General features: G+C 39.4%; 1 protein-coding gene across 1 annotated transcript in view; it reads right to left on the reverse strand.

The window, feature by feature from the left end:
* Positions 1–1,362: 1,362 nt before the first annotated feature.
* The window catches only part of CPXM2 (carboxypeptidase X, M14 family member 2), a 115,599-nt gene continuing 92,661 nt past the window's right edge, over positions 1,363–24,300 (reverse strand). Inside the window, exons 8-14 of the mRNA XM_024206051.2 lie at positions 22,973–23,096; positions 20,967–21,163; positions 19,091–19,270; positions 17,164–17,461; positions 11,810–11,949; positions 10,249–10,348; positions 1,363–1,935 (exon numbers count right to left, since the gene is read on the reverse strand). Of these exons, the coding sequence (XP_024061819.1) occupies positions 1,682–1,935; positions 10,249–10,348; positions 11,810–11,949; positions 17,164–17,461; positions 19,091–19,270; positions 20,967–21,163; positions 22,973–23,096 (1,293 nt within the window). The 3' untranslated portion in view covers positions 1,363–1,681. The remainder of the gene's footprint in view (positions 1,936–10,248; positions 10,349–11,809; positions 11,950–17,163; positions 17,462–19,090; positions 19,271–20,966; positions 21,164–22,972; positions 23,097–24,300) is intronic.

The raw sequence follows: 24,300 nt of genomic DNA on the forward strand, positions 1-24,300 counted from the left end.
CACCCTTTGCAGCAGAATTGTGCTCCAGAATTAGGCTTTCACTTTTAAAGATGTACCTTTCTAATCTTTATGGTTTTGAAGATAACCTTCTAAAGGTGAACCCAGTATAAACCCATTCAATGTTGCTTTGAGTCTGCCAATAACCTGAAACATTAAGTAGGTGTGGTGTGAACTGCCCCATGTATTTTAACTAGGGGTGCTGGATCTGAAATCTACACGTCTGTTTAAATATCAACATTACTAATTATTGCACTGCTGAGCAAATTCCTCCCCAAAATCTCCAGGTCTTCCTTGGCAACTTTGCTGATGCAATTAGGTGTTGGCACTACAAAAATTTGTGGCATATTGAACACTAAAAGGATGAGGACAGGGTGAAATAAATAAAATTTAACATCAAAATAAATAACATGGGGGGTAAATTATTCATTTTACATATTCATAGATTGTAAGGCCAGAAGGGACCATTATGATCATCTAGTCTAACCTCATATTCAATTCATTGAAAGCCTCTGCTTTTTTAAATTTAAATGAAAGTGCACCAAGATTTGCACCAGAAAACTGAAATATTCAGGGACTTTACCACCCAATTTAAATGCACCTTGGAGTGGAATTTAAGAAGCCTTGACCCTGGATACTTCAGTAATATAAGAGAGAGAGAGAGACTCATGCTCTTAATAAATAATGCAACCATCTCAATAATACAGAATTTAATGAGAGTCCCGCTATTTCCTTGGGACCCAGCTGTGGCAGCATTGTTGTTAAATGGTATTTACAAAACAAGTATGTCTGGAATACCTTCCATAGGATGGACTAAAACTAGTTATTATGCAAGGGTTGATGATTGCCTTTAGTGTATATTATTGATTCTGGAACCATTTGTCTTTCTTTTCTTCATGTACAAGATTAGTTGTTGACAAGAAGAAATAAATTAAATATAGCAGACGAATTTTCACCAAAGATTTTCTATCTGAAGTTTATTTTCTTCAACTCCGAATGATACTTTGGTGATCATCTTTTCCAGGAATCATAAGACCGTATTGAGTAAGGCAAAGCTCTAACAGCAATAATCATGGTTTTAGCAGAATTGTACTTGCATTCTTGCTACCAAGTATCCAAGGGATGGTATGTTTCTTCTTAGAATTTTGACAGGAAACTAAAAATGTAGGGCCAGGCCCTCCTCTAGTGTAAATCAACATAGCAACTTTGAAGCTGCTGCAGCTGATTTACACCAACTGAGGAGCTGTCCTGTATTTCTCTAGTTGTTCCCTCCCCACCCAAGTTGATGTGGATTATTCTTGAAAATCCATCCTACCTTCCTGTGCAGTTTTGATACTTAAAAGTCAGTAAGGCGCAAATCCCACAGCATAGCAACACTTGAAAAACAGTGGCACTGTGATGTTGGCACAACAGAGAGGGGAGGATTCCATTCCACCACCCTGCATCGGTCCCCCACCCAATGCCCATTTAGCTGGATTGTGTACAGGGGAAAAAAACGGTAGCCCTAAAACCTCAGAGGAGAAAAGGTTCTGGAAGCTCAAGAGATTCTTCAGTACAAATATACCAATTAGAACTCCTCGAATAGACAAAAACGTATTAATATTGGCTATGTAAATTACTACTATAACTGGTTTTGATTTAAGCAGAGCTTGTAAACGCCATGTGTTACAACGGAGAAAGTAGTCTATCTTCGCTGGCGCCTCTGCCTAGCCCTCTGCCTGCGCCGTCGGATTGACAGACTAATGGGCTGCTTTCCAAATTTCTCCATGATTTCTTTGATTCGTGCGAGGTTGGTTTTGCTGATTGTGAAGTCACACTGAGTGGCTCCCATGTCATAACCTACAGCACAGTTCTTGGTGGAAGAGGTATAGCCCTCTGCTTTTGCGGTGACCACATATTCTCCTGGGTTCAGGAGACGCCAGTAATCCCCATCACTTGCTGTTAAAGAAATCAGAAAAGAAGATTTTCAGACCATTGCTCTTTTGACAGAATTGTCAACACTTATAAAGGTCTATGTTAGGTCTGTGGCCTGAAGTTATACAGATAGGACTTGAGCCTCATGTCCAGTTAACCTCCCCGTGGCTGTGGTTGGTACCAGACTCAGAAAGAAGTGGGGCACCAAAGGTGGCTGTATTCCTTCTTTACAACCTTCTTTCCCACCAATTTTGGGAATCACCTGAGTGGCAGTTTGGCTCCTGGCATAAGCTGAGACAGCCTTGGGAGCTCATGCACACTCAAGAATTGCTGGAGTGTAGTGGAGCTCTGCTCATGTCCTGTTCCCCAGCCACATCCCAACACTGGGGGCCATGAGAGGAGCTGTATAGGGCTAGCTACACTGGGGCTGTTTCACCCAAGGATTCCCCTACACCAAGCAGGTGGCCCGGTCTGCTAGCTGTCCTGTGCCACCAGAGCAACACAAAGCAACGGAACAGGTTCCAGGAATCTGGCCCATGGCATATGTAGCATTTGCTTGACAATGCCCTGCTTCAATAACAGTGTGTTTTAAGCAAAACACCGTTCCTTCTTTGGAGCCTTTTTAATGACCTTTAACTGGAAAAAAAATTTAAGATGTGCTTATTCCGAGTTAAGTCACAATTTGGAAAAGTAACATAGGCCTGGCTGCTCCCATGTGTGACTATGTAGCCCTCACCTTGGAAATATAAATGAAGCTGGCAATGAAAACAAAATACCAGCGTGAAAATCCATTACAGTTTTCATTTCCCATCCTAATTTTCTGTAACTGTAAATAAAAAATAGTACTGATTTCCCAAACAGAATTCTCTGGACAGATGAGATATACACAGGGCTGAGAGAAGGGTTTAAAATAACCTGTTTCCCAACACCATCAGCCAAACTAAGTTTGATCTTAACAGTTTGATATTTTGTTGAATTAAAATACACCCACAACAATTCCTTGATATGCCACTTTTGCAACTTGGGGGTCTTTTTCCTGCTGCCCTTAGCATACAGCAATCATGTTTTTTCTGTATAATATCAATTCACCGACCGAGAGCAATTTCATATGTAATTTAGGCCATGATTTTCAGCATAGTACTTAACCACATTCCTAACTTTAAATACATGAGTAGTCCCATTGTAATCCATTGAACTACTTGCGCGGATAAAGCAAAGCACATGTTTCAGTACCTCATTGAATCAGGGCCTTAATGATTTTCCTTACAGAAGATATTCATGGCTTAATGTTTACCCAATAATTTGCACATTCTTTGGTCTTCTAGTGATGTTATTTTAAGCAGCGAATATGTTTAGTAATGGATTGGAAGAGGGGATGAAACGTAGCTGCTTGCTGTAAAACCGTATTTGTTTTACAGTTTACCCTAGTAAAGCCTGCTGAGTTGGAGGAGTGCATTTTAAAGGGTTCCTAGGATGTAATACTATATACAAAGAAACGTGACATCTTCCACAGGAAGAGTTATTGTAATGTTCATGTGAAATGACATTACTATTATTGGCCCTGCCCCTGGGTGACTTACAATACAATGTTGCTAAAATGAAAGACAACTAAAATGAAAAGGTTGTATGCTGGGAATAAGAAGACAGACTGTGTTAGAGCTGGGCTATATACTTTACTCCTTGCATCTATGTAAAGGTATAACATTGTATATTGGGGGCTGGATAAGCTAGGCATCATGCTTTGACATAGCAGGAATCAGCAAAGAAAACAACAACAAAAACAGTGCTAATCATCTCCTGGCATTATTGTGAAAGAGTACATAACTGACACACCTGGTCAAGTTACTTCTCGTATAGTAAAGACTGCTCATTTTTCTACCAACCAGTTTGAGAGTGTTTTAAAAGAGGAGATGGGCCATCTTCTCTGCTGATGTCTGGCTACTGTGCACTTCTTGGGGCTAGGGGGCGAGTCAGGTGGGGAGGGATTATGATGGAGCTCTGCTTCACTGTGCCTGTCCTGTACTGTTGTCATGTCCACCACAGGAACTTAGAGCTGGTTTGGGGTTGGCCCTGAGAATCCACCTTGGTTGCAGGTGCACAGGAGTAATTGGGCATATTTTCTCCCAGACCAAGTGGGTGGGGAATAGTGTAGCCTGACACTGCCCCACTCCTATTATGCTGGCCAGCACCGCTATGCTGGTGCAGAAGGGTGTCGTACTTTACAGTGGCACATTAGACACTGGGCCAATGGAGCCTGTACCAGGGGCCCTGGCCAATTGGGGGGCCCTGGAAAAATGGGAAGGGGTAGGGAGGGGCCCCCACTTGCTCTGGCCCAAGGCCCCACATAACTGTAATCCGCCTCTGGTACTTTGGTGTTGTATAGGCCAGCAGCAAATTACTTACTTCTCTGGAGCGAGAGGAAACAAAGGAAATTTTGTTTCAGAGAGGCGTCTCTTGACCACAGTACTTTGTAGGATATTGCAGTGGTGGTGCAGTTTATGCATTGCACTTTGTACAAGGTTGTGCCTAACAACACAATTACCCTTTGGTGCAGCCACACATTTCTGACAAGCATTTGTCATGTATTTTAGCATAGCTTGAGAAATACTATAAAAGAAGCTACACATTCAGCCACCACCAGGAAATAATTATAGAGCTAAATACAAACTATTGGCAGGATTTACTTATTTAGTTCTTTTCTTTTTTAAAACAAGTAGAGTTCATTCCAAGAGTCTGCTCCTGTTACCCATCATTTAACCTCAGGGTACTAAAAGATTTCATTCTCTGGGCTAAATGGACTACATCAAAAATTCCTGTACAGATGGTAGAGATATGTGATCAAAAATATGGGGGGATTAGAGAATATTAAGAGGTACTTTGGTAAACATAAAGAGGTAGTGTACTCAGTTAAAATGACAAAACTATGAAAGATAATCAAATTAATATATGTAAATAGACTCCAGAAGGCACCTTGATCTTGTTAACAATGTGACAGATAATAAAATAAAAATTAGGAGGAATAAATGATAATGGGTCAGATCTTCAGCTGGTGTGAACTGGTGTAGCTCCATTAAGTCAGTGGAGTTATTCTAATTTACATCAAGGGAAGATCTATCTCAATGCTTTATTACCAACAAAGGGCCCTACTATGAAGTTAATTTGCCTGCCCAAGGAATGATGGCATACGCCCATAAATAGTTGAGTACTCGGCAGCAGCCAGCAGTATTTCAAGATAATGTATTGTTACTAGTTAATCCACTAAAATAATAAAATCTTCTGAACAATTAGAGAGAAATGTTAGATGCAAATTCTTTGTTTTGGATGTTGTAACAAACCCTGAAATTCTTATCAGATTCTCTGAAATAAAGCTTTCTATGAGAGTTTCATGCAAACTTGAGTTAATGTATGGTTTGCTTGAAAACCATGCAAAACCTATGCACAATGGTGATAGGTGCTCTAGAGAGAGAGTGAGAGAGAGAAATATTCTGACTGAGTTTCACTTTGACATTTGGTGTTCAAAAGATGGGTGTGAAACTATATGAAACAAAACCAGAAAATGTGGCTCACCATAAACCAAAACCTTTGAGTTTAGTAAAACACTAATTGTTTGCTGCATGTGTGACAAGTTGCCACAGGCTAAATGGTCTTTTTACTTGGGAAATATTCCACTTCTATTTTAATTTCAAAGAAATCACCAACCCTTCCAGAACTGATAGCAGTGTAGGTTGTGCTTGACATTGAGTCCCTGTAATGGGCTAGGATCCTATATACATCAGAGGCTCTCAAAACAGCAGTCTTTGGGCCACAGCTTGTCCATGGAGCTTTTAGGGGGGTCTGCTGAAAAGTAGCTGGACATGCAGTGCTGACTTTTCTTCCTTATTTCCTGCTGCTAAATGTTTTAATAGACAGCTAAAAATCCATGAAGTGCTTTCCCAAAGTTACTTTTCATGACAGCACTGGCTGAAATTGCCACGGGGATGTTCTCTGATTGTTTATGGAAGGAGAGAGGGTGTGGGATCGTGAATGGGAAGAGAGGTGTCCACAAGTCCATTAAAATATACCCCTGCCATCCTTACACCTCTATATGAGCTACCCAGACCTTGTACCTAGGCATGCAGAGGTAAGTGGGCATAGTGCACTCACCTACTCCCTCCCCTCAATAGACTAGTCAATCCAGCTGAGCTGGCACAAGTGGTGTTTCAATTTGCTGCTGGTAAAGGCCTGGAACACAGGGGATGCAGAGAGGGAACTGTACCTCAGAAAGGTGCCTCTGACACGTTTTGCCTCCCAATGCTATTCTTGGGCTGGTGAACGTTTTCCTCAGGACTGTGCACCTAACGCTAAGGGCTAGAGTGCACAGCCCTGGATAATGGGGATGTGTGAACCCCATCACCCAAGGAGCCAATGGAATAATAAGAGGAGCAAGGTGCTACTTGACATTAATAAGGTCATTGGAATCAGGCCCTAAATAACTTTTTAATTTTATATCTCAATAAGAGACTATCCAATGACCTCTGCAAGCTGCTCTTTGAAAAAAGGGTCCAAATGGGTTTGTTGATCCAACTAATGAACTTATTTCCCAGGGTCAACTGACAGAGCACTGTTCACATGTAACCATAACACCATGTCATCACCTCTGCCCAATCAATAGCTGTATGTGCAGCAAGAACAATGTGTTCAAGCTCCTGGTCTCACAAAATCAATCATTTCAATTAGCCTATTAATATTATCAGCACCCCTTTCTACTCCCATTAGATATATTGTACCGCTAAGTGAAAGTAACAGAAGGTTCTTTCTGCACTTGAGAAGGAAGAGGAGAAATTTCCTGGAACAAGTAAATATTAATAGAAAGCTTATTGTAGACACAATTTTTACCTGCTTAATAGGGTAGTTGACTCAGTTTACATGTCAGAAAATAGCAGGCATTTTAAAAACTTAATAGCTATAATCCATTTTAAAGCAAAACTTAGAAAGGTAAAGAAAGTTGCCCAGATTCTCGTCTTGTTTAAACCAATTTTGACCCAGTGCAAATCCATTGCTTCAATGGAAATAGTCCCGATTTAAACAGGTATAAAAGAAAGAAGAATGAGGTCCCACAGAGATAATTTAATTTTTTTCTCTGCAGTTTTATTTATCATTTTAGCTTAGTGGCTACCCCATAAAATTTCTAGTTTCAAAGACCAATGACAGCCCGTCCCCTTTATTTATTTAATGTAAGGCAAGATAGAAGTTCTATGTTTCCATCTATAAATAGAGTATCAACTTTTACACTTCCCAGATTATGGAAAAGAACAACAATTATACTTTCTCTTTTTATTATTAATAGTTAGCAGTGAACCTGAACCAGACTATTCTCATTCAGACCTGCACCTAAACTTCCTCAAAGTCCATGAGTGTTTACAGAGCAGATTGTGGGGTCTTCGATAATTGTATTATTTTACATTCATCTGGGATTCTTCTCCATATGCACTCACATTTGCATTTTCTCTAAATCATCCACTATTCTCCAGTGTGGTATCCAATGTAACCCAGTATACTGAGGGATTGGATTAATCATCCATTGCATTTATTCAGTTCCCAACAAACATTTACCAGAGTAATACAACCTACAGTTTATGACAGCCTTCCAAGTTAGTGGAAAAACAACTGATTATTTTCATTCCCTCTTTTGTTTCCCAGTGGCCCCATTTTGAAATATATAAGGAAGTCATAATTGCCTTACTAAATATCTGCAATTCAATGTTTTCTCTCACAGCAGAGACATAGTAAAGTTGAAATAAAACTTATCATAACTGAGCTAAATTTGCTGAGATTTATTATTGAGTCAGCTAACCTAAAATAGTAGATATCTGAGACTCAGAGCTTGCTTACCTAAAACTGCTGGAGTTCCTGGTATTCCATAGCCCCCCATTGCTTAATTATGTCATATAACTGTACAAGCAGATCTTAAATTCAATGATGGGTAGATAATGAAATACCCAGTATACCATATTGCCAATTGCTTTCCCTCATTCTAATACCAAACCAACCCTTGAGTATATAGCCATCATATCCTTCCATTTGTTCTCAAAATTACTACCTCTGCATATGGTATTTCTGAGATTGATAGAATCTTACTGTTATTGGTTTAGGGGTGCTCTTTGCAAGAATTATATTTTTCAGCATCAGAGCTAATGCTATTCCCTATCATCTCAATGCAAACAACTCACATATCTACCTCTGCACTCTGGTCCCGTCTCTTTCTGTCCAAATTAAAATCTCAGCCTGTCTTATGTCTCTTTGTGGATCTCCAGCCACCAGATTAAGCTCAACATGTCCAAAACAGAGCTCTTAACTTTCCCACCAGCCTCCCTCCCCTTTTTCAGTGACTGTGGACCATCATCCTCCCTATCACTCTGGTGTGTAACCTGAATATTATCTTCTTTTCAGCTCTCTCTCTCTAGATACTCATATCAAAGACAAACATTTTTCCGTATCTTCCTACATAACATCTGAGATCTGGCCTTTCCTCTACAGCCACACAGCTAAAACTCTTATCTAGTCACCATCATCTGACTTCTCGACTACTGCAACATCCTCTTCCCTGGTCTTGATAAATGCAATCTTGCCCCCACTTAAATCCATTCAAAATGCTGCTGAAAAGATCATTTTCCTGGCTTGTTTCTTTGATCGTATCACCTCTCCTTTTGCATCCCACCACTGATTCTCCGCTCCCTACCAGATCAAACTATTCACCTTCACTTACAAGGTTCTACAGAGGCTAGCCCCACCCTACCTACCATCTCTCATATCAAAAATCAGCTCTCACTTTGCTCTGCAAATGATGCCAGTTTTCCTCACCCACTTGTTAAATTTTCAAGCACACACTTCTATGCTTTTTCTCATGCTGTACCTCACACTTGGGCAAAGCTCCCCATAAACATCTGCAAAGCCACCTAATTGTCCTCTTTCAAATTCCTCCATAAAACGGTCTTCTGTTGTGATGCCTACAAAAATCCTGACAACTATTAAGCAGTTAGTGTGCTGAGACCACTGTCTATCACTGAGTCGTCATTTCCTAGTGTTTTTTCATCTGTTTGTTGTCGCTCATCATAGACTGTAAGCTCCTCAAGGCAGAGACCACCTCTTTGATCTGTATTAGCACAGCACCTAGGGACACTGGTCTACGACTGCAATACAAATCATAATAATAAACTAGTTCAAAAGTACTTTGGGAAAGTCCAATTATTTGATCTAACTTCCTCTGAATAGCCCTGGGTTCATTCTGAATTTGCTAGCTCACATTTGCTTAATCAATACTGTGAAAATACTGAACGCACACATTTATTAACTTTCTTTTTTTAATAGAAACCTGGACCAGCAATTCTCTGTGAGTGCAATTCACCCTGCATGGAGTAACCCTCCCACTGGGCTGCACTGAACTCTGTGGAGATTCCACCAAGCGTGCACAGTGGAACTGCAAACCTCTGAAGAACATGAGGTTCCTCCCTTCCTACAACAGCTGATTCACCTTTTCATGCTCTTCCAAACCAGACCTCTAAATCTTTCCTGTTCCCTTAATGATTAATAACCACAGAAGCACCCTTTGCTATTGTGAACTGGTGCTCTAATTACTTTTGGCTAGACAGTCACAGCCCTCACTTGGCCACCCATGGGAATAAGGCCTCCCTTATTCCTCAGCTCGGCCTTGTTCAGACTGTGATTTCAACTGTGCTGGAGAGAGCAGGGGCTACTTACCCAATACCCACCACTACAAGCAAGTAGGCAGGGAGGGGGCGGAGAAGGACAAGAAGCAGGAGGAGCCCTGACTTTCCTCCCTACCATCTGGTCAGAGTAGCCACTCCATGAAAAGGAGTGAAGTTACTTATGCCTCTTCCAGAGCACGGGAATTGACAATTCATTCTCTGGTGTGCTCCTAGGGCACTGGAACTATGTGCGGTCCCTTCCTCGGGGCAGACTGTACAGTTACAATGCAGCCCTATATTTGTTTGCAATAAATCTACTGATTTGTGTAGATGGATGTGATGTTGAGGGGAAAGAAGGAAGCACTTGGAGGAAATAGCAGGAAATATGACCTCACCTTCTACTGAGGTGTATGTCCTTCAGTTGTTCAGGAGGTGCTAAATTTTATGGGCTCTTAAATGCTTATGGACTCTTACACTAAGCCTAGATGCCCATATAGTAGCAATTCCCAGAAATGTCAACTTTCACTGTGTTCTTCCCTTCTGATGCCCCAATTAGAGTCTTCCAAGCTCCTCCAGGCAGGATCACTGCAACGCGCCATATCCTAGCCTAACCCAGAAGGTTAGATGGTACAGCATGCAGCTTTTTTTTTACCTGTGCGAATGTCGTGGTTAACACCCTCTACTGAAATAATGGCATTTGGAATTCCCTTTCCAGATAAATCCCTTACCATGCCTTTGATGCCCCGATGAACCTAGTAATGGAACAAATAAATGGATACCTATTACATAAGTGAAAAGCAAATACGATAGAATCATCAAACAGTCACATCTGCATGAGAAAGCAAATCATTAACTTGATAATGACTATGTTCTCTTCCGCCAAAAATCTTGGATGAAAGATATAATTAATCTATCCCCAAATTTAAAAATAACTTTTTTCTCAAATGTAAAATCTAAGTCTTCTCCCCATGTTTGGTATTGCAGTAGGTAAAATGGCATGCATTCTCAAAGCATATAAAATATATGTATGTCAACAGAATCTGTTAGTTTTTTTTTCTTCTTTGCAAATAATATAGTTTTGAAATATCACTATCAACATAAAATTAACTTTTTTTTTTTTAAAAATGGAGATATCCTATCTCCTAGAACTGGAAGGGACCTTGAAAGGTCCAGCCCCCTGCCTTCACTAGGCAGGACCAAGTATTGGTTTTGCCCTAGATCCCTAAGTGGCCCCCTCAAGGATTGAACTTACAACCCTGGGTTTAGCAGGCCAATGCTCAAACCACTGAGCTATCCCTCTCCCCCTTTCTAGGTATCAGCCACTTTTGACTTTACATTTTTTTAGCGCTTCTGTAGTTCTGAACATAAGAGAGAGCCATATAAAACAACTAAAAGCAGCAAGTCAAAGGGATTTTCATGTGATTGTTTTTAATCAAGCACTGCATTCTGGTAAAATTTTAACATGCTTCATTATTTTGTCTACTTAAACTAAAATAGTCTGATGTTTAAAAAAATTCTGCTAGTAATTTTGAAGGGTAAGGTTTCTATGATAAATGCCAAAAATGTTCATAATTCAAAACACAGATCATAACTGAAAACTTTAGTGAAAGAATTAGCTACCAGACAGGGTTTTACTAAACTGAAATGAAACATATTAGCCCTGTGAGATCACAAGGGGTGTGTGGAGGACTGGAAAACTTTGGATAAGAAAGCATATTAAGATTTTTCTAGTGTTTTAAATGATGACTGTTTGTACAAAGTTTCTCAGTTTCTTTTTAGCAGGAGCACTCTGGATTTTAAAGGTCAAATCTGGACTCTCCCCGTAATACAATGTAAGTGCTGTGGTTGAGATTTCCAAAGCAGCATGAGAACCAATGGAAGATAAATAATTAAGCTAATGGAAGATATGTGTCTGAATCCCATTGGCTGATTTGAAAAGCTGTGGCGGGTAACCCACTGAGAGCTCCTACAGGAATCAGCACAGTTCTGAACTCTTTGGCATCTGTCTCTGCAGGATCAGGTAGAAGGTGATTTGTGAACAACCTGGAGGAATAGCAAGCTTATAGTAAGTACCTCTGAAAACTGTATGGGTCCATTGTACTGGAACCTTACCTACGGGAAAACACAGCAGGCCATAGTAACCTCAAATGAAGACTTTCACTCAGGCCCCTTCCAAAGTGAATTCTAATTGGGAAAGGTATTCTCTCTCATACCTGTTCCATAAAAACAATCAGGGATTCACGGTTATTTTCCCATTCTTCAGGTAACTCGCTCTCATGAGGATATTTGTCACAGCCCACATAGATGGATAACTCAAAGCAGTTTGTGTGCAGGTAACTAAAGTCATTTATACCTGTTGATGCAATAAAATAAGAAAAGCTTTAGAACCACAAAATGCTGCTCTTGTTTATTTTGTGCACTAGACCTGATTACTTTAATCAAAGGGCAGAACATCCGAATAGCAAAGTAGACAGCAGTTCTGGCTGGAAAATGCTGTTTTCAAAATGTCATGAATATATTAATTGATTCTCATAACATTGTGCCAATAGAAACAAAATCTAAGTTGCACTTCTAAAGAAGTAAAGCCATAATAGCTCCATGAAACTTGCTGCAAACTTTTTTAACTTTCCGATAGACAAGAAGTTCCATCTTCATTTTATCCCATTTAAAACAGGGAACTGAGTAGCGCAGTGCATGATAAACCAAGATGAAAAGAGAGTGAGAGAGAGAGAGGTAGCTGCTGTACTCATCCCCAGTATAAGCCTTGTTGAAAGCCTCTTGAAGACTATGGGAGTCTTGGTCGCAGTGTTCTGCAGGGTTCAGTCCTATCACTTCTCTTATTCAACATATATGTGAGACTGCTGAGTGAGAGTGTGTGAAAGTATGGACTACCTTGTCATCAATGCACTAATGACACCCAGCATTAATCTCAGTCCCCTTTACTGCAGAAACCGGGGGTCACCTTCTTGCTGTCCCAGGGTCTAACAGAATTTGGGATTTAAATGAAAAATAGTTGGGTTAAGCTTATTCCAGATAAGATGGATGTGATGCTGATGGAAAAGAAGGAAGCACTTGGAGGAAATATGACCTCACCTTCTACTGAGGTGTATGTTCTTCAGTTGTCCAGGAGGTGTTAAACTTTATGGGCTCTTAAACACTAATGGACTCTTAAACTAAACCTAGAGGCCCATATAGTAGCAATTCCCAGAAATGTCAGTTTTCACTATGTTCTTCCCTTCTGATGCCCCAATTACAGTGTTCCAAGCTTTTGTCTCCTCCAGGCAGGATCATTGCAACACAACATATCTTGGCCTAACCTAGACGGTCAGATCACAAACTAGATGGTACAGCATGCAGCATCCTGTCTGCTAAGTGGAATGTACTGACAAGAGCAAATAATACCAATTCTTCACCCTTTACATAGGCTGCCATTCCAATCCCAAGTACAGTTCAAGGTCCAGTGTCCAAATTCTACTCTCATTGAAACTGGAAGTCTGAGTAACTCCACTGATTTCATCTACATCAGTAAAACTGAGAGCTGAATTCTTCTCATGGTCCTCACCATCAAAGCACTAAATGGGGGAAGGACTTAGCTATCTCAAAGGCCATCTTTTTCCTGTAAATTTCCACAGAAACACAATTGCTGATATAGTGCAGATTTTAACTCAGAGGGGTCAGTAGCAGAGTATTTTCCCTGGAGCTATGAAAACTCTTGTAGACCATTCAGTAGCTACACTGTGTTGAAGAAGAATGGTCGTTTGATACTAGTGAGCACTGGTGTGGGGGCAATAAGCTCATTTATACCATTCTTAAATGACCATATGCAGAGTGAGTGTGGTTTTGGTTTTTAGTTATTAACAATAAACAGGATTGTCAATAGTACAAATATTTTCCTACAGAAGTAGTACATATGAGGACATCATATATAACTGATAAGGGAATAGAGAAGAGTTAAGGCCATACAGGTTATATTTCGTGTCCTTTGGGTGACCTATTCCATGTATAGAGCCTGGCCCCATGAGAGAACTATGGGCTGCACTTTTGTTTCCTATAAAGGCTCCTGCAGAATTAGTATAGTTGTCTCCTAATAAAGATTTCTATTAACGATGTGTCCTAACCAACCACTCCTGAACTTTGATGAAGCTCCAATCTGTGTCCACACTTCCCAGCTAACTCCAGTCTCTATAATAGGCCAAACTCTAAAGCCCCAGATTCCCCTGAGCACTGGGGACGTCTGTATGTAGATGAAGATCTCCAATCCATTTCCATTTTTCCCATTTCTCTGCTGATTTTCAGAAGAATCTCCCTTTGGGGAATTTCATTTATTAACATTCTCCAAACTAACACAGATAACACAATTCAATGGCCAGGCTGAATGCAGGGGGAAGGAAGGAATGAAGATTAATTTCTCATTATCCAAACAAATTGATAATTAAAAAAATATTTTAAGGCTAAGAAGAAAATTGCTCATTAATGATCATTAACTGATTTCTTTCCTAATGGCAAAGATTAGCAGGAAATACATTCACCAAGAATATCTGATTGAAGAGAATAAAAAAAAAAAGAAGATCCAATCAATCCAATTATTATGCAGCAGCAGTCAAGTATTTAATGAGCCCTCAGTGCCTTCTGGATGCAGAGTAGGAGGATTATATAACACAGATGTTAAATTTTTATATGTTTGTTGATGGGGAAAGACTAAAATTTCAGACGCTGGCATATGCTGCTCTGCAGAAGCCTGATTCCTTTCCATTTGAGAAATGCTCACAAACATTTTTTCTCTTTACATATCGTATTTCATCCTGGCTAATTTATGGTGAAATGTTTTGTGTTACACAGTAATTGCTCTGTTTCCACACGTCTCCTTCAAATAATGGCTTAATGTTGCCAAGAGGAACTCTCCATATATTGTCTGAATGCCCAAATCCGGCATTGGAAATCAAAGATAAGATTCATATGTTGCTTAGATGTTATTTTTAGAATGATTGATGAGATCATTTTCATGGCAACCCATGGTATGCAACAGGGAATAATGTAGTTAAATACCAAAGAAATGCTGAGGCATTTGATATCTGCAGAAGCTGTTTTCAGTCAGCTTACTACACCTCCAGGGACAGTGGTGGTATAAAGGAGGTAGACAGCTTCTGGGCAACTCGCTCAGTGCAGGGTTTATGTACACCAGCTCCTTCACAAACCTCAGTGTAGGGGCATACCAAGGGCATGGCTGGGGGCTGGGAGGGTGCTAAACAGCTTTGAATTCAGCTATTTTGGGCTGTGGAGAAGCCCACTGGACGTCATGAGAGTAAGTTAGCGCAGACCCTGGGCAATTTTCAGGAATGTCACTTTGGGAACAGAGCTTACATGAACAGCTGTTTAAGAATGAATAACTATTGCAATTGTGGGGCTTAAAAGAGGAATAATTGAGAGAACAGCCCATGTGGAAATCTGTGACTAGGTAGAAATAATGTCGACATAGCAGACAGGCAACTCCTCACCCTCAAATCAGAGGCAATTTTGATCTGGGTTTGGAGGTGAATGTAACAACTCAGGTCATGTCTCTGCTTAATGAGGATTTTGGTATTAATTGTTAAAAATAATTTATTTTTTTTTGGTTTATGATTAACGTAAATCATTTTCACTAGTCTCCTTAGTAATTATTGTCAGCTTATTCCTAAATACCTAACTCCCATATAGTGCTTTTCATCAGCAGAGTTCAAAGCACTTTGCAAAGGAGGTATCCTTATTCCCATTTTACAGATGGGGAAACTGAGGCACACAGAGTGGCAATGACTTGCCCAAAGTCACCCAGCAGGAAAGTGACACAGCTTTGAATAGAACCTAGGTCTCCTGAATCCCAGTCCAGTGCTAAGGGTGTAAAGAAGAAAACTAGAAAAAATATTTTAGTAATCTCCCCACAAAACAAACCCAGAGACTTCATTATAACACCAGAAAACAGAATATTAAAAATAATGTGAAGCATCATATAGGAACAAAACAAATTCAATGAATCAAATTCAACATATAATTGTTACTAAGAAATCATATACTACTCAGCGTCTATGCTGTAGCCAGTTAATTAATGCCATAGCTGTTAGTGATACAGTGAGCCTTATCTTTGTTGTATCGATTCATAATCAGGTTTATACAGCATTTAAGAAAATTAAAGTCAAATTCAATAATTAGGCAGTCAACTTTCCAAGTTTTCAGAATTTGCATAATGCATGGACACTTATCTGCAGGAACTGTTTCTGTGATGTGGACAGTTCAACATCTCTTCCCTTGAATTTCTGCAGTTGTTTTTAACACAGTAAAAAATATTTTAAAGTGCAATAAGTTTCTGCTTGGCTTCAGTGCCAGCCAAAATTAAACTTTGCCTGATCCAATGTGAACGCAACAAAAGTAGCTTCCAATACTTGGAACTGTTTATACAGTGAGAATGGCTGTACATAACAAGCAAGACTAAGAGCTCTAATAAAGAAAATGGCTTGTAAAACCACATACTTGTGTCTATTTCCAGTTGTTATTGTTGTCATACTTAATGCCATTTAAGAGATGACATACAGACATCCACAGCCCTCACACATTAACCCTACAGAGAACTCATTGCTTTAGAAATGAAGATTTTGGGCAGGAGGCTGGAACATCAATGGAGTGTAACCTGCTAAGAATCTGACTGGGTATGTAAGAGCACACCCAAATAGTGATTGAGGCCAATTACTATTGTATGGGCTCCTAATCTTCCCTTAAAACTGATCCCTAGGCTGCAACCACTGCATAGTGCAACTTCTCTCTTGCTCCATTTGATAGAAGCAAGGGATATGGGCATGACTCATTCAGTTTGTGTTTTCTTCCGTCTGCTGAAATGCCCATGTGTGCAATTCAGTGTTTTAGTATAATATATAAAGTCCTTTATAAAATATGGCAGTAGTACTTGAACAACATCATTTCCTGTATGTTTCTACCTTGCAGCTAGTGCCAGCTGGGGTAGATCTGCTCCTAAATTCAATGAGCACTGACCAAGTTGAAGCCCAGGACTTTCTCAACAGAGGGCCACTGGAATTGTTCGCTGATTTCTTCATTGACCATTTTGGGGCTACTCCTTTGATTGTGGCATTTGCTGCTACTCTTTTCCTCCATCTTTTGTAAGGCAATGGGATATTTTGTTGGTGGAGTGACATGCTTAAAGTTGGCAGGTTCCTTCCTGTCTTGGTCTGGCTGGTTCTTTTGGATCAATTTTAATTTTGGAATGGACCGTATGACACTTGATGTGACTCACTTGTGACAGACAACTTTTAAATGTGTTTAATAAATAAGGTATGACATGCACACCTCTGGAAAACATCATCAGTAAATGAGGTATTTGCAAGGAAATTTTGACAGCTCTCTGTCAATCCATGAACATCTTATGAAACGCAAAATGGTAAATTTCATTAAGGTATATTCTTCTCTCAGTGTAGGTGTTTACCTGCCATGAATTGTGTGACAAGTACCATAAAATTACAGTGTTATAGCATTTAACACACTTGTTCTACAATGAATCGTAGGCAAAGTTTCTTCAGAGACTTACTTCCAGCAACTGTATGCCATGAGGCCCCATTAACAGTCCCATCTTCCTTCTGGAAATCCTCTGTATGGCATACTCTCCTTCTGGCATCTGTCATTAGTCGGTGAGTGGAGGCATATGAATATGCCAACCACCGAAATACATGGTCATCAGGGGTAGGTGTGTGCTCCTGAGTTTTCCATGTTGACCTGACCATATCATATGGGTATGCAACAACCAGTTCTCCTCCTTGTAAATTGCCACCCAGTACAAATGGATTTTTTTCCATCCATGCTATCACTGCTCGAGTCTCAACTGCCACCTAGATGGAAAACAACAGCTTCGTTGAGGGGTGTGAAATTCAGTAGTCCTCACTTATTTGTACAGAAACCAAAGAGATGGTATTCAATTATGCATTCAGTTTAACATACAGTCTGAAGCCAAATCAGAACTAGGGTTTGGGTTCAGATTTTAATTCAATAGACCTGAAATCCCATGAGTTGAATTCATACAATTTTGAAGCAAAATGATGAAAATCTTGAAAAGTCCCCCTTTCTTATGAAATTTTTACCATCTCAGGCCAAATTCTTGGAAGAATCACTTATTTTTCATGAAAAGCTGGCTGCTTCTGCACCAGAATTTGGAAAACGGCCATTTGGATTTTGGATCTTGAACTATAGAGAGTAGAATGAGAGCCAGGGATTTGAATCCAAACTCTCAGGAATTCAAAGAAGTTCAGAGTCAAGCTTTTGATTTTGTTCCTTCTTTAATTCTGTCCATATTCTATTGTGTGATATTAAAACTAAAGCAATATATGAGGATTTAGCTGAAAAGTTCCCATCACTTAAAAACTATGGCCTCAATCTTCAGCTGCACATTGGTCACTTAATGCTAAGCCACTGGTGCAAAGTGACCCTAAAGCCAGCATAGCTGGCAATGGGAGGATCATCTGAATACAAGGGGATTCTCTGTTAGCACAGAGCCTTGCAATTCCTGTGTCACCCTTTTCCCTGTAGCTAGCACAAAGGGAGTGAGAAAGGGAAAGGGCTTCCTCCTTGTGACCACTGGCTGTATACCTTGAGGCAACTAGCAACCAGTATAAAATACAGCCTTCATATTGCTCAACCTTATGCTGGGGTGCCAAACTGGTAAACAGCCAGTTCAGAAGTGAGAGTGCATTCACTCTGTAGCAGCAGCCAGGGCCCTGCCTCTGCTCCATTCGTGTCAATGGGAATGAAAGAATTTGCAAACCAAAGAGGCTTAAGTATGAAAATATTTCTAAATCACACAGAGTTCACAAGGGTTAAGTGCCTTCCCCTCATTGCATCTCAAGATGGCTATATTCAGCCATTCGAAATATTGGCCACTGTTAAAGTAAGACATTCAGAAATGACTTAATGTCTCTGCAATACGTGCAATTAACACAGGTCATTGAGATGGTTTTGCATCTAAGATGGAGTCTGATCTGTTAAGAGATTTTTGGTTTTTTGTTTTGTTTTGTTTTTGTTTTTTAAAGGAAAATTCAGTAGGAAACCTAGGGGAAATTTGCCTGATCACTAGTCTTGTCCTTTCTAAAGAGCTCTGCAATCTCACAAAACTATGGAGATGTCTCATTAAAATGATGGAAAACTCAGTCTCTCCAAAATACATAAAAAAGAGGCCAAGAGATACAAACAAATACCCACAAAATTAATATAATTACAATAATTCTCATTATTTTAAAAAAATGAAGTTAATGTAAGTCAGGCGGGGGGGAGAATATAAGTTTTAATATGCACTGTTATATGTACTAATATAGTCTATCATTCACCATCTCTCTTCCTGATTTAAGTTTCTGAATAAGATATAGGTTCTTAAAAGCTTTTATACAAATATCTCATGAGGTTTCATCCCTAGTTCACCCCACCCTTCTTTTGTCTCTCCTTTTCTCTCTGGAGCTATTTGTACTTACTGTAGCATTTTCAGAAAGGTACCATTCTGGAATTGGAATATGATGATTTGGGACTTTTCTCTGAAACTTCTTCCTATCTTCAGCTTCCCAAAGCATGGTATTTAAATCAGGAAAATTATTGTTGATGTCAATGCCATCCTGAGTCCATCTTCCTAAAGACCAGCCTCCTAATTCCGAACCCTGTGACAAAATTTTCAAATCATTCACTGTGTTCTCACCAATCAAGCTTGTATTACATTGAATAGCTGCATGCATCTTTCTGTAAAAACATAAATTCAAGGTCTTAAATGTTTGTAGCTACGTAGGATCCCAATGAACTCTTTTGGAGAATGGGTGTTTGCTATCTTGGTCTAATTCTAGCATTGGGAATTATATTCTGTCTGCCTAATCTTTCTGCTGAAGTTCCAACTGGATAAACTACTCTATTCTTCAATCTCTGGCTGGTAGTGCTATGGAGTGTTGTTGTCTGTACTGAATTTTATCCCCAGAGTGACTGTACTTCTCTGGCAGGAGAATGCATTCTAATTGTAGTGGACTATGGACTGCTCTAAATTACAGCAGCTGGAAGTTGCACAGGGATGACTTGATTGGATGAGGCGATGTGCTCCATCATAGTCCCATCCTGCCCCTGACATGTTCCCTCCACGCTAGAGAAAGTGGTATAAAGTTGTCTATATTGGGAAATCTTCAGTAGCCCTTTTATGGCCAGTTTAAGATTTCTTTGTGTCACTCCAAGAGCACAAAGTAACCTTAGCAGAGGTCAAGGATCTGACCCACTGTGTTAAAGATACACATACACACACAATTATCCACAAGTCTATATAGAATCAGAAAAGGTTATAAAGCATTTTGGGATCCTTTGAAATGAAAGATGCTATATTAAAATAAGATCATTGTCATTTATTAACTATTAGCTATAAACTCCTCCCCAAAGTGAATGAATTAAATTCCGTAATATTTAACTGGCATATCTATCTCAATAATTTCATTTTACTAGTTTCACTCATATTATTTCATCTTCATTACTCAAAATTTCATAAACATATTTTTGGCTTTCATGAATTGTCATGGGTTTTGACCTTGATGTTGACATATAAGTTCAGAACCAGAAGAAAATTTGTCATCATCTAGTACCCATTCAAATTAAAAATATAAAAAGAACAGTTATTTGGAACAGGTATGAAGGAAAATTTCCAGATGATATGGTAGAGGTGACAGATTTATGGAGGGGGAACGTTTGTATGTTGAGACTGAGATTTACAAACATTGGGTCCTTTTGGATTCTTGGCATCTACTGAGTAACCCTGATAGCTTTTTCCATCTGTACCTGATCAGGGGGCATGCAATTTTTCCACTTGGATGTGGATATCACAATTCTTCAAGCCTTTGTTCCTTCCACATTAAAGGATTGCAATGCGCTCTCCACTGGGCTGCACTTAAAGAGCAGTCTGAACTTTCAGCTGCTGTAGATTGCAGCTGTTTGTTTGCTTAGCTGTGCTTCTCATGTGGTATGCATCACACATGTGAACTATAGACAGCACTGACTACCATTAGGTTTCCAAATTCAATTGAAGGTGTTCATATTGAAGTACACTACTCAATATGGTGTGTGTGTCCTGGCTATCCTACAGGCAGCCTCTTTCCCTACATGCCCTCACAGCAACTGAGATCATCTGGAACACCATTCACTCCAGTTTTTACTGAATAAGGTATCTCAGTGGGTTCTGCTTTTCCTTTTGGAGTGTTGCTTTATTGGCTTTGTTCATTTTGATTACATCCAAATTTGTCATTTTAAAAAAAATCATGATAATGGGAGCATATTTTACCAATCTACTATGAATAAGATAATTGCTAGTAATGTTGACAGTCACATTACCACTTCATATGCCATCTCATATCCATCTGGGTTGATTGAAGGAAGGAGATGAATTCTGGTGTCCTCAATGAGGCGTGTAATGCGTGGGTTCCCAGCCAGATATTCCTGGCACATAAATTGCATTAACAAAAGCATTAGCTCACGTCCAAGCACCTCGTTACCATGAGCCCCCGCGATGTAGCGAAATTCTGGTTCACCTGTTGAAAACAAATAGATCAGGAATGTAGTTAGTGGAGCAAACCAAGGATGCAACCCAACACCTATTGGAGTCAATGGGAGCCTTTCCACTGGCTTCATCAGGGATTGGGTCAGCCCCCAAAATAAATATATCTCAGCTGAAAAAATGTATCTTTTCTAACTTACCTATACCACTTAATTTCTCTTTCCCATTGCTCCTATCTATAACTTAATTACGTATTGGTAATATCTACAGCAACCATGTAAAGCATTTGGGATACATTTTCCATTGAAAAACATGGTGCAAAATTAAATTACATTATTTTGTATTTTCCAATTACAGTAAAACACTGATATGGAACACCATTTTAAAAGATCTATGCTTTTAAAAGATAACATGACAAATCTCTCCATAAATAAAGGATAGATACATAATACAGAGTCTCTTGCTGACTGTAGAATACGTCTCTGACCTCAGGCACTCTTTCATTCATCTAAAAAAATGATTCATACTTATATGGCAAGGTTTTATTAAATGCCACAATATTTGTTGTCCTTTACTGCACAGTTCTGACAGGATGTATTCAACTCCCCTTTAACCATGTATACCACTAACAAAAAATACTGTAGACTATTATACCTAGGGACCAAATTCTTCCTTCACAGGCACATGGTGGGAGAAGGGGGTTCTCTCTGCTTCTCATTGGTAGTGTTTGGAATAATTCTATCCTTCAGAATGTCACTAGACTAGGAAATATGGAACTAAACTGCCACTTAATGAATTAAGAAGGAGTGCATATACTGCATATGAAGACCATTGGCTAGATTTTTCAAGTGGCCTCCACAAATATGCTTGCAATATTTGAGGTTGCAACCATTTGTGTGTAGTAATTTCCCATCTAAATGCTAGATTCTGCCCGGGGAAATAGACATACTCATAATTATTACATGGGCATTTGTGGGACACTGGTTGTGGATGTAGTCCATGAAGGCTAAATGGACTGAATGGGTAAGTAGTTCCATACTATGCTATGGAACCTTTCGCCTTGGTCTAAGTTCAGCCAAAGTGACTGGTCAGTGATAGCTGATATTCATTACAATGTTAAAGCCTTCAGTGGCTTATGTGACGTAACTTGGTGGTCTCAGTCCAGATCACAGAGCTCGACCATGCCACATGGATACAGCTAAACCTTGACTGTAAATGGCATTGTGCAGTTTCTTCACCTGAGGGGCAGCACCGTGATGCACACAGCATGTGCTGCACAGCTTCCCATCATGTGCATTGCTACATCCTTTTTGTCAGCTGAAGCTTCCTCCCCTCTACATACCAGTCCCATCATCATATCAGCATCCTTGTTGGTATTCTCAATTGAGAGACAGAATGGGTCTGTAGATTGAACTACAGTCTCACCACCAGCCACTACGCCCAGAACTTAGCTGAGACACATTAGTGAGGCAATGGAGGGAAATTTGAGCTGCCTGTACTTCTGGTACACATATTCTATAGATAAACACGAAACTTCAGTCTTGAGTGCTGTAAGCCAACCACATTCCACTGTACTAAAATCCACTCTATTTTTTTAAAATCAGTAAATACTATAACCCATAAGCATTAATTAATTGGATCCCACTCCCATAATGTCTTCTATTTATGTTCAATCTTTTCTTCTCCTATCAGAAATATTCCGCTGAAGTTCCTCCCACACACATTGAAAATCACTGCTGCAGTGAACCTAAGTTTCTTCAGCGATAATTGCTGCAGACGTGTGGAATTAAAAAAATAAAATAAAATCATCCTGAAATAGATTTAATCAGAATATAATCCTAACCAACTTCGTGTTCTCCTGGGTTGTCTGAGATCTCAACAGCATACAGCTTTAGTCCTTGGTGGCTTTTTCCAATGTTGTAAATTCTCGTGATATTTGGACACATTTCATTCACAACTTTCATCAACTGTCAAAGAAAAAAAGACGCACTTATGTATATTTTATATATATGTACTAAATATATATACAAAATATTGATTATAACTCATTCAAGGTTTAGATGATTCTATGATTCAAAAGTAGATGTAGGGGAAAAATACTATATTCATTTTAATTTTTCAGAGATGTTAAAATGAAAAGTTGAAGCTGAAAAACAAAAATTGTTGAAAAAATCAATTTTGGAGATCGTTATAGGTTTGCTGGCTCAGAAGCAAATGTTCATTCAGCTAGAACAAGTATAACAGTCTGCTGGAGCAGCACTGTGTGGGTGAAGTTCAAAATCCTTCTTACATTGGACATTATTTAAATTAAGGATCTGAGCGGAGGAACAGTCATAATAAAAATAAATAAAAATAATAATACTTTGCACTCCTGGTATATAACACTTGACATTTTCAAAGCACTAACAATAATTACATAAATAATCCTCTCAACACTCCTGTGAGATAGGTAAGTACAATAATTACTTCTTTTTTTTACAATGGGGTCTGTGACACAGAGAGTTAGTGACGAGTTGTGATTGGAATGTATGGGTTCCAGGCACCTAGCCAAATATTCAGTCCATTAGAGGATACCTCCAGAAGCACTGTACCCATGACCTCATACTGGGGTTCTGGTTCTGTAAGAGGGAAGAACATCACTTGTTGAATCCTTTAAAAACATTTTTGCAGCATTTTGATTATATCTGGAGGCCTTCACCTGAGTACAGACCAAGTCCAATCCTGCTCAGATTACAGTATGAAATCTGTGGTAGGATCACAGCAGGAATTGATATGGATGTGGAAAGAATAGCAAGACAAGCCTCTGAAAGGGGGAGAGCATGCTACACAATCTGAACTCTCCCCACTGTGTGCGGACATACAGGAAAGAATAGGAAACTTCTCGTCTTTCAATATGTTATTGATCCTTAAAACTTTTCAGAGGTTTGGGGTTAAGTATCTGTAGCAAGGCCGGTCACATGCTACTACATGTGACATTGCCTGGTTCAAGGTAGCATCAGATATGTGCATGGCTTGTGAGATTAACAGTTTTCATATGGGGTAATATTTCTCTGACTTGGTGATGGCTTTTATCATGCACATCTGTAAATTCAAAGATTTATTGTTGAGTATGCAGTTAATGTACACGACATTCAAATCTGCTGAACTGATAGGTACTGTAATGTGTCTTGT

Source organism: Terrapene carolina, unplaced genomic scaffold (assembly GCF_002925995.2).
Source record: "Terrapene carolina triunguis isolate 2854851 unplaced genomic scaffold, T_m_triunguis-2.0 Scaffold95, whole genome shotgun sequence".
NCBI classification, from domain to species: domain Eukaryota; kingdom Metazoa; phylum Chordata; order Testudines; family Emydidae; genus Terrapene; species Terrapene triunguis.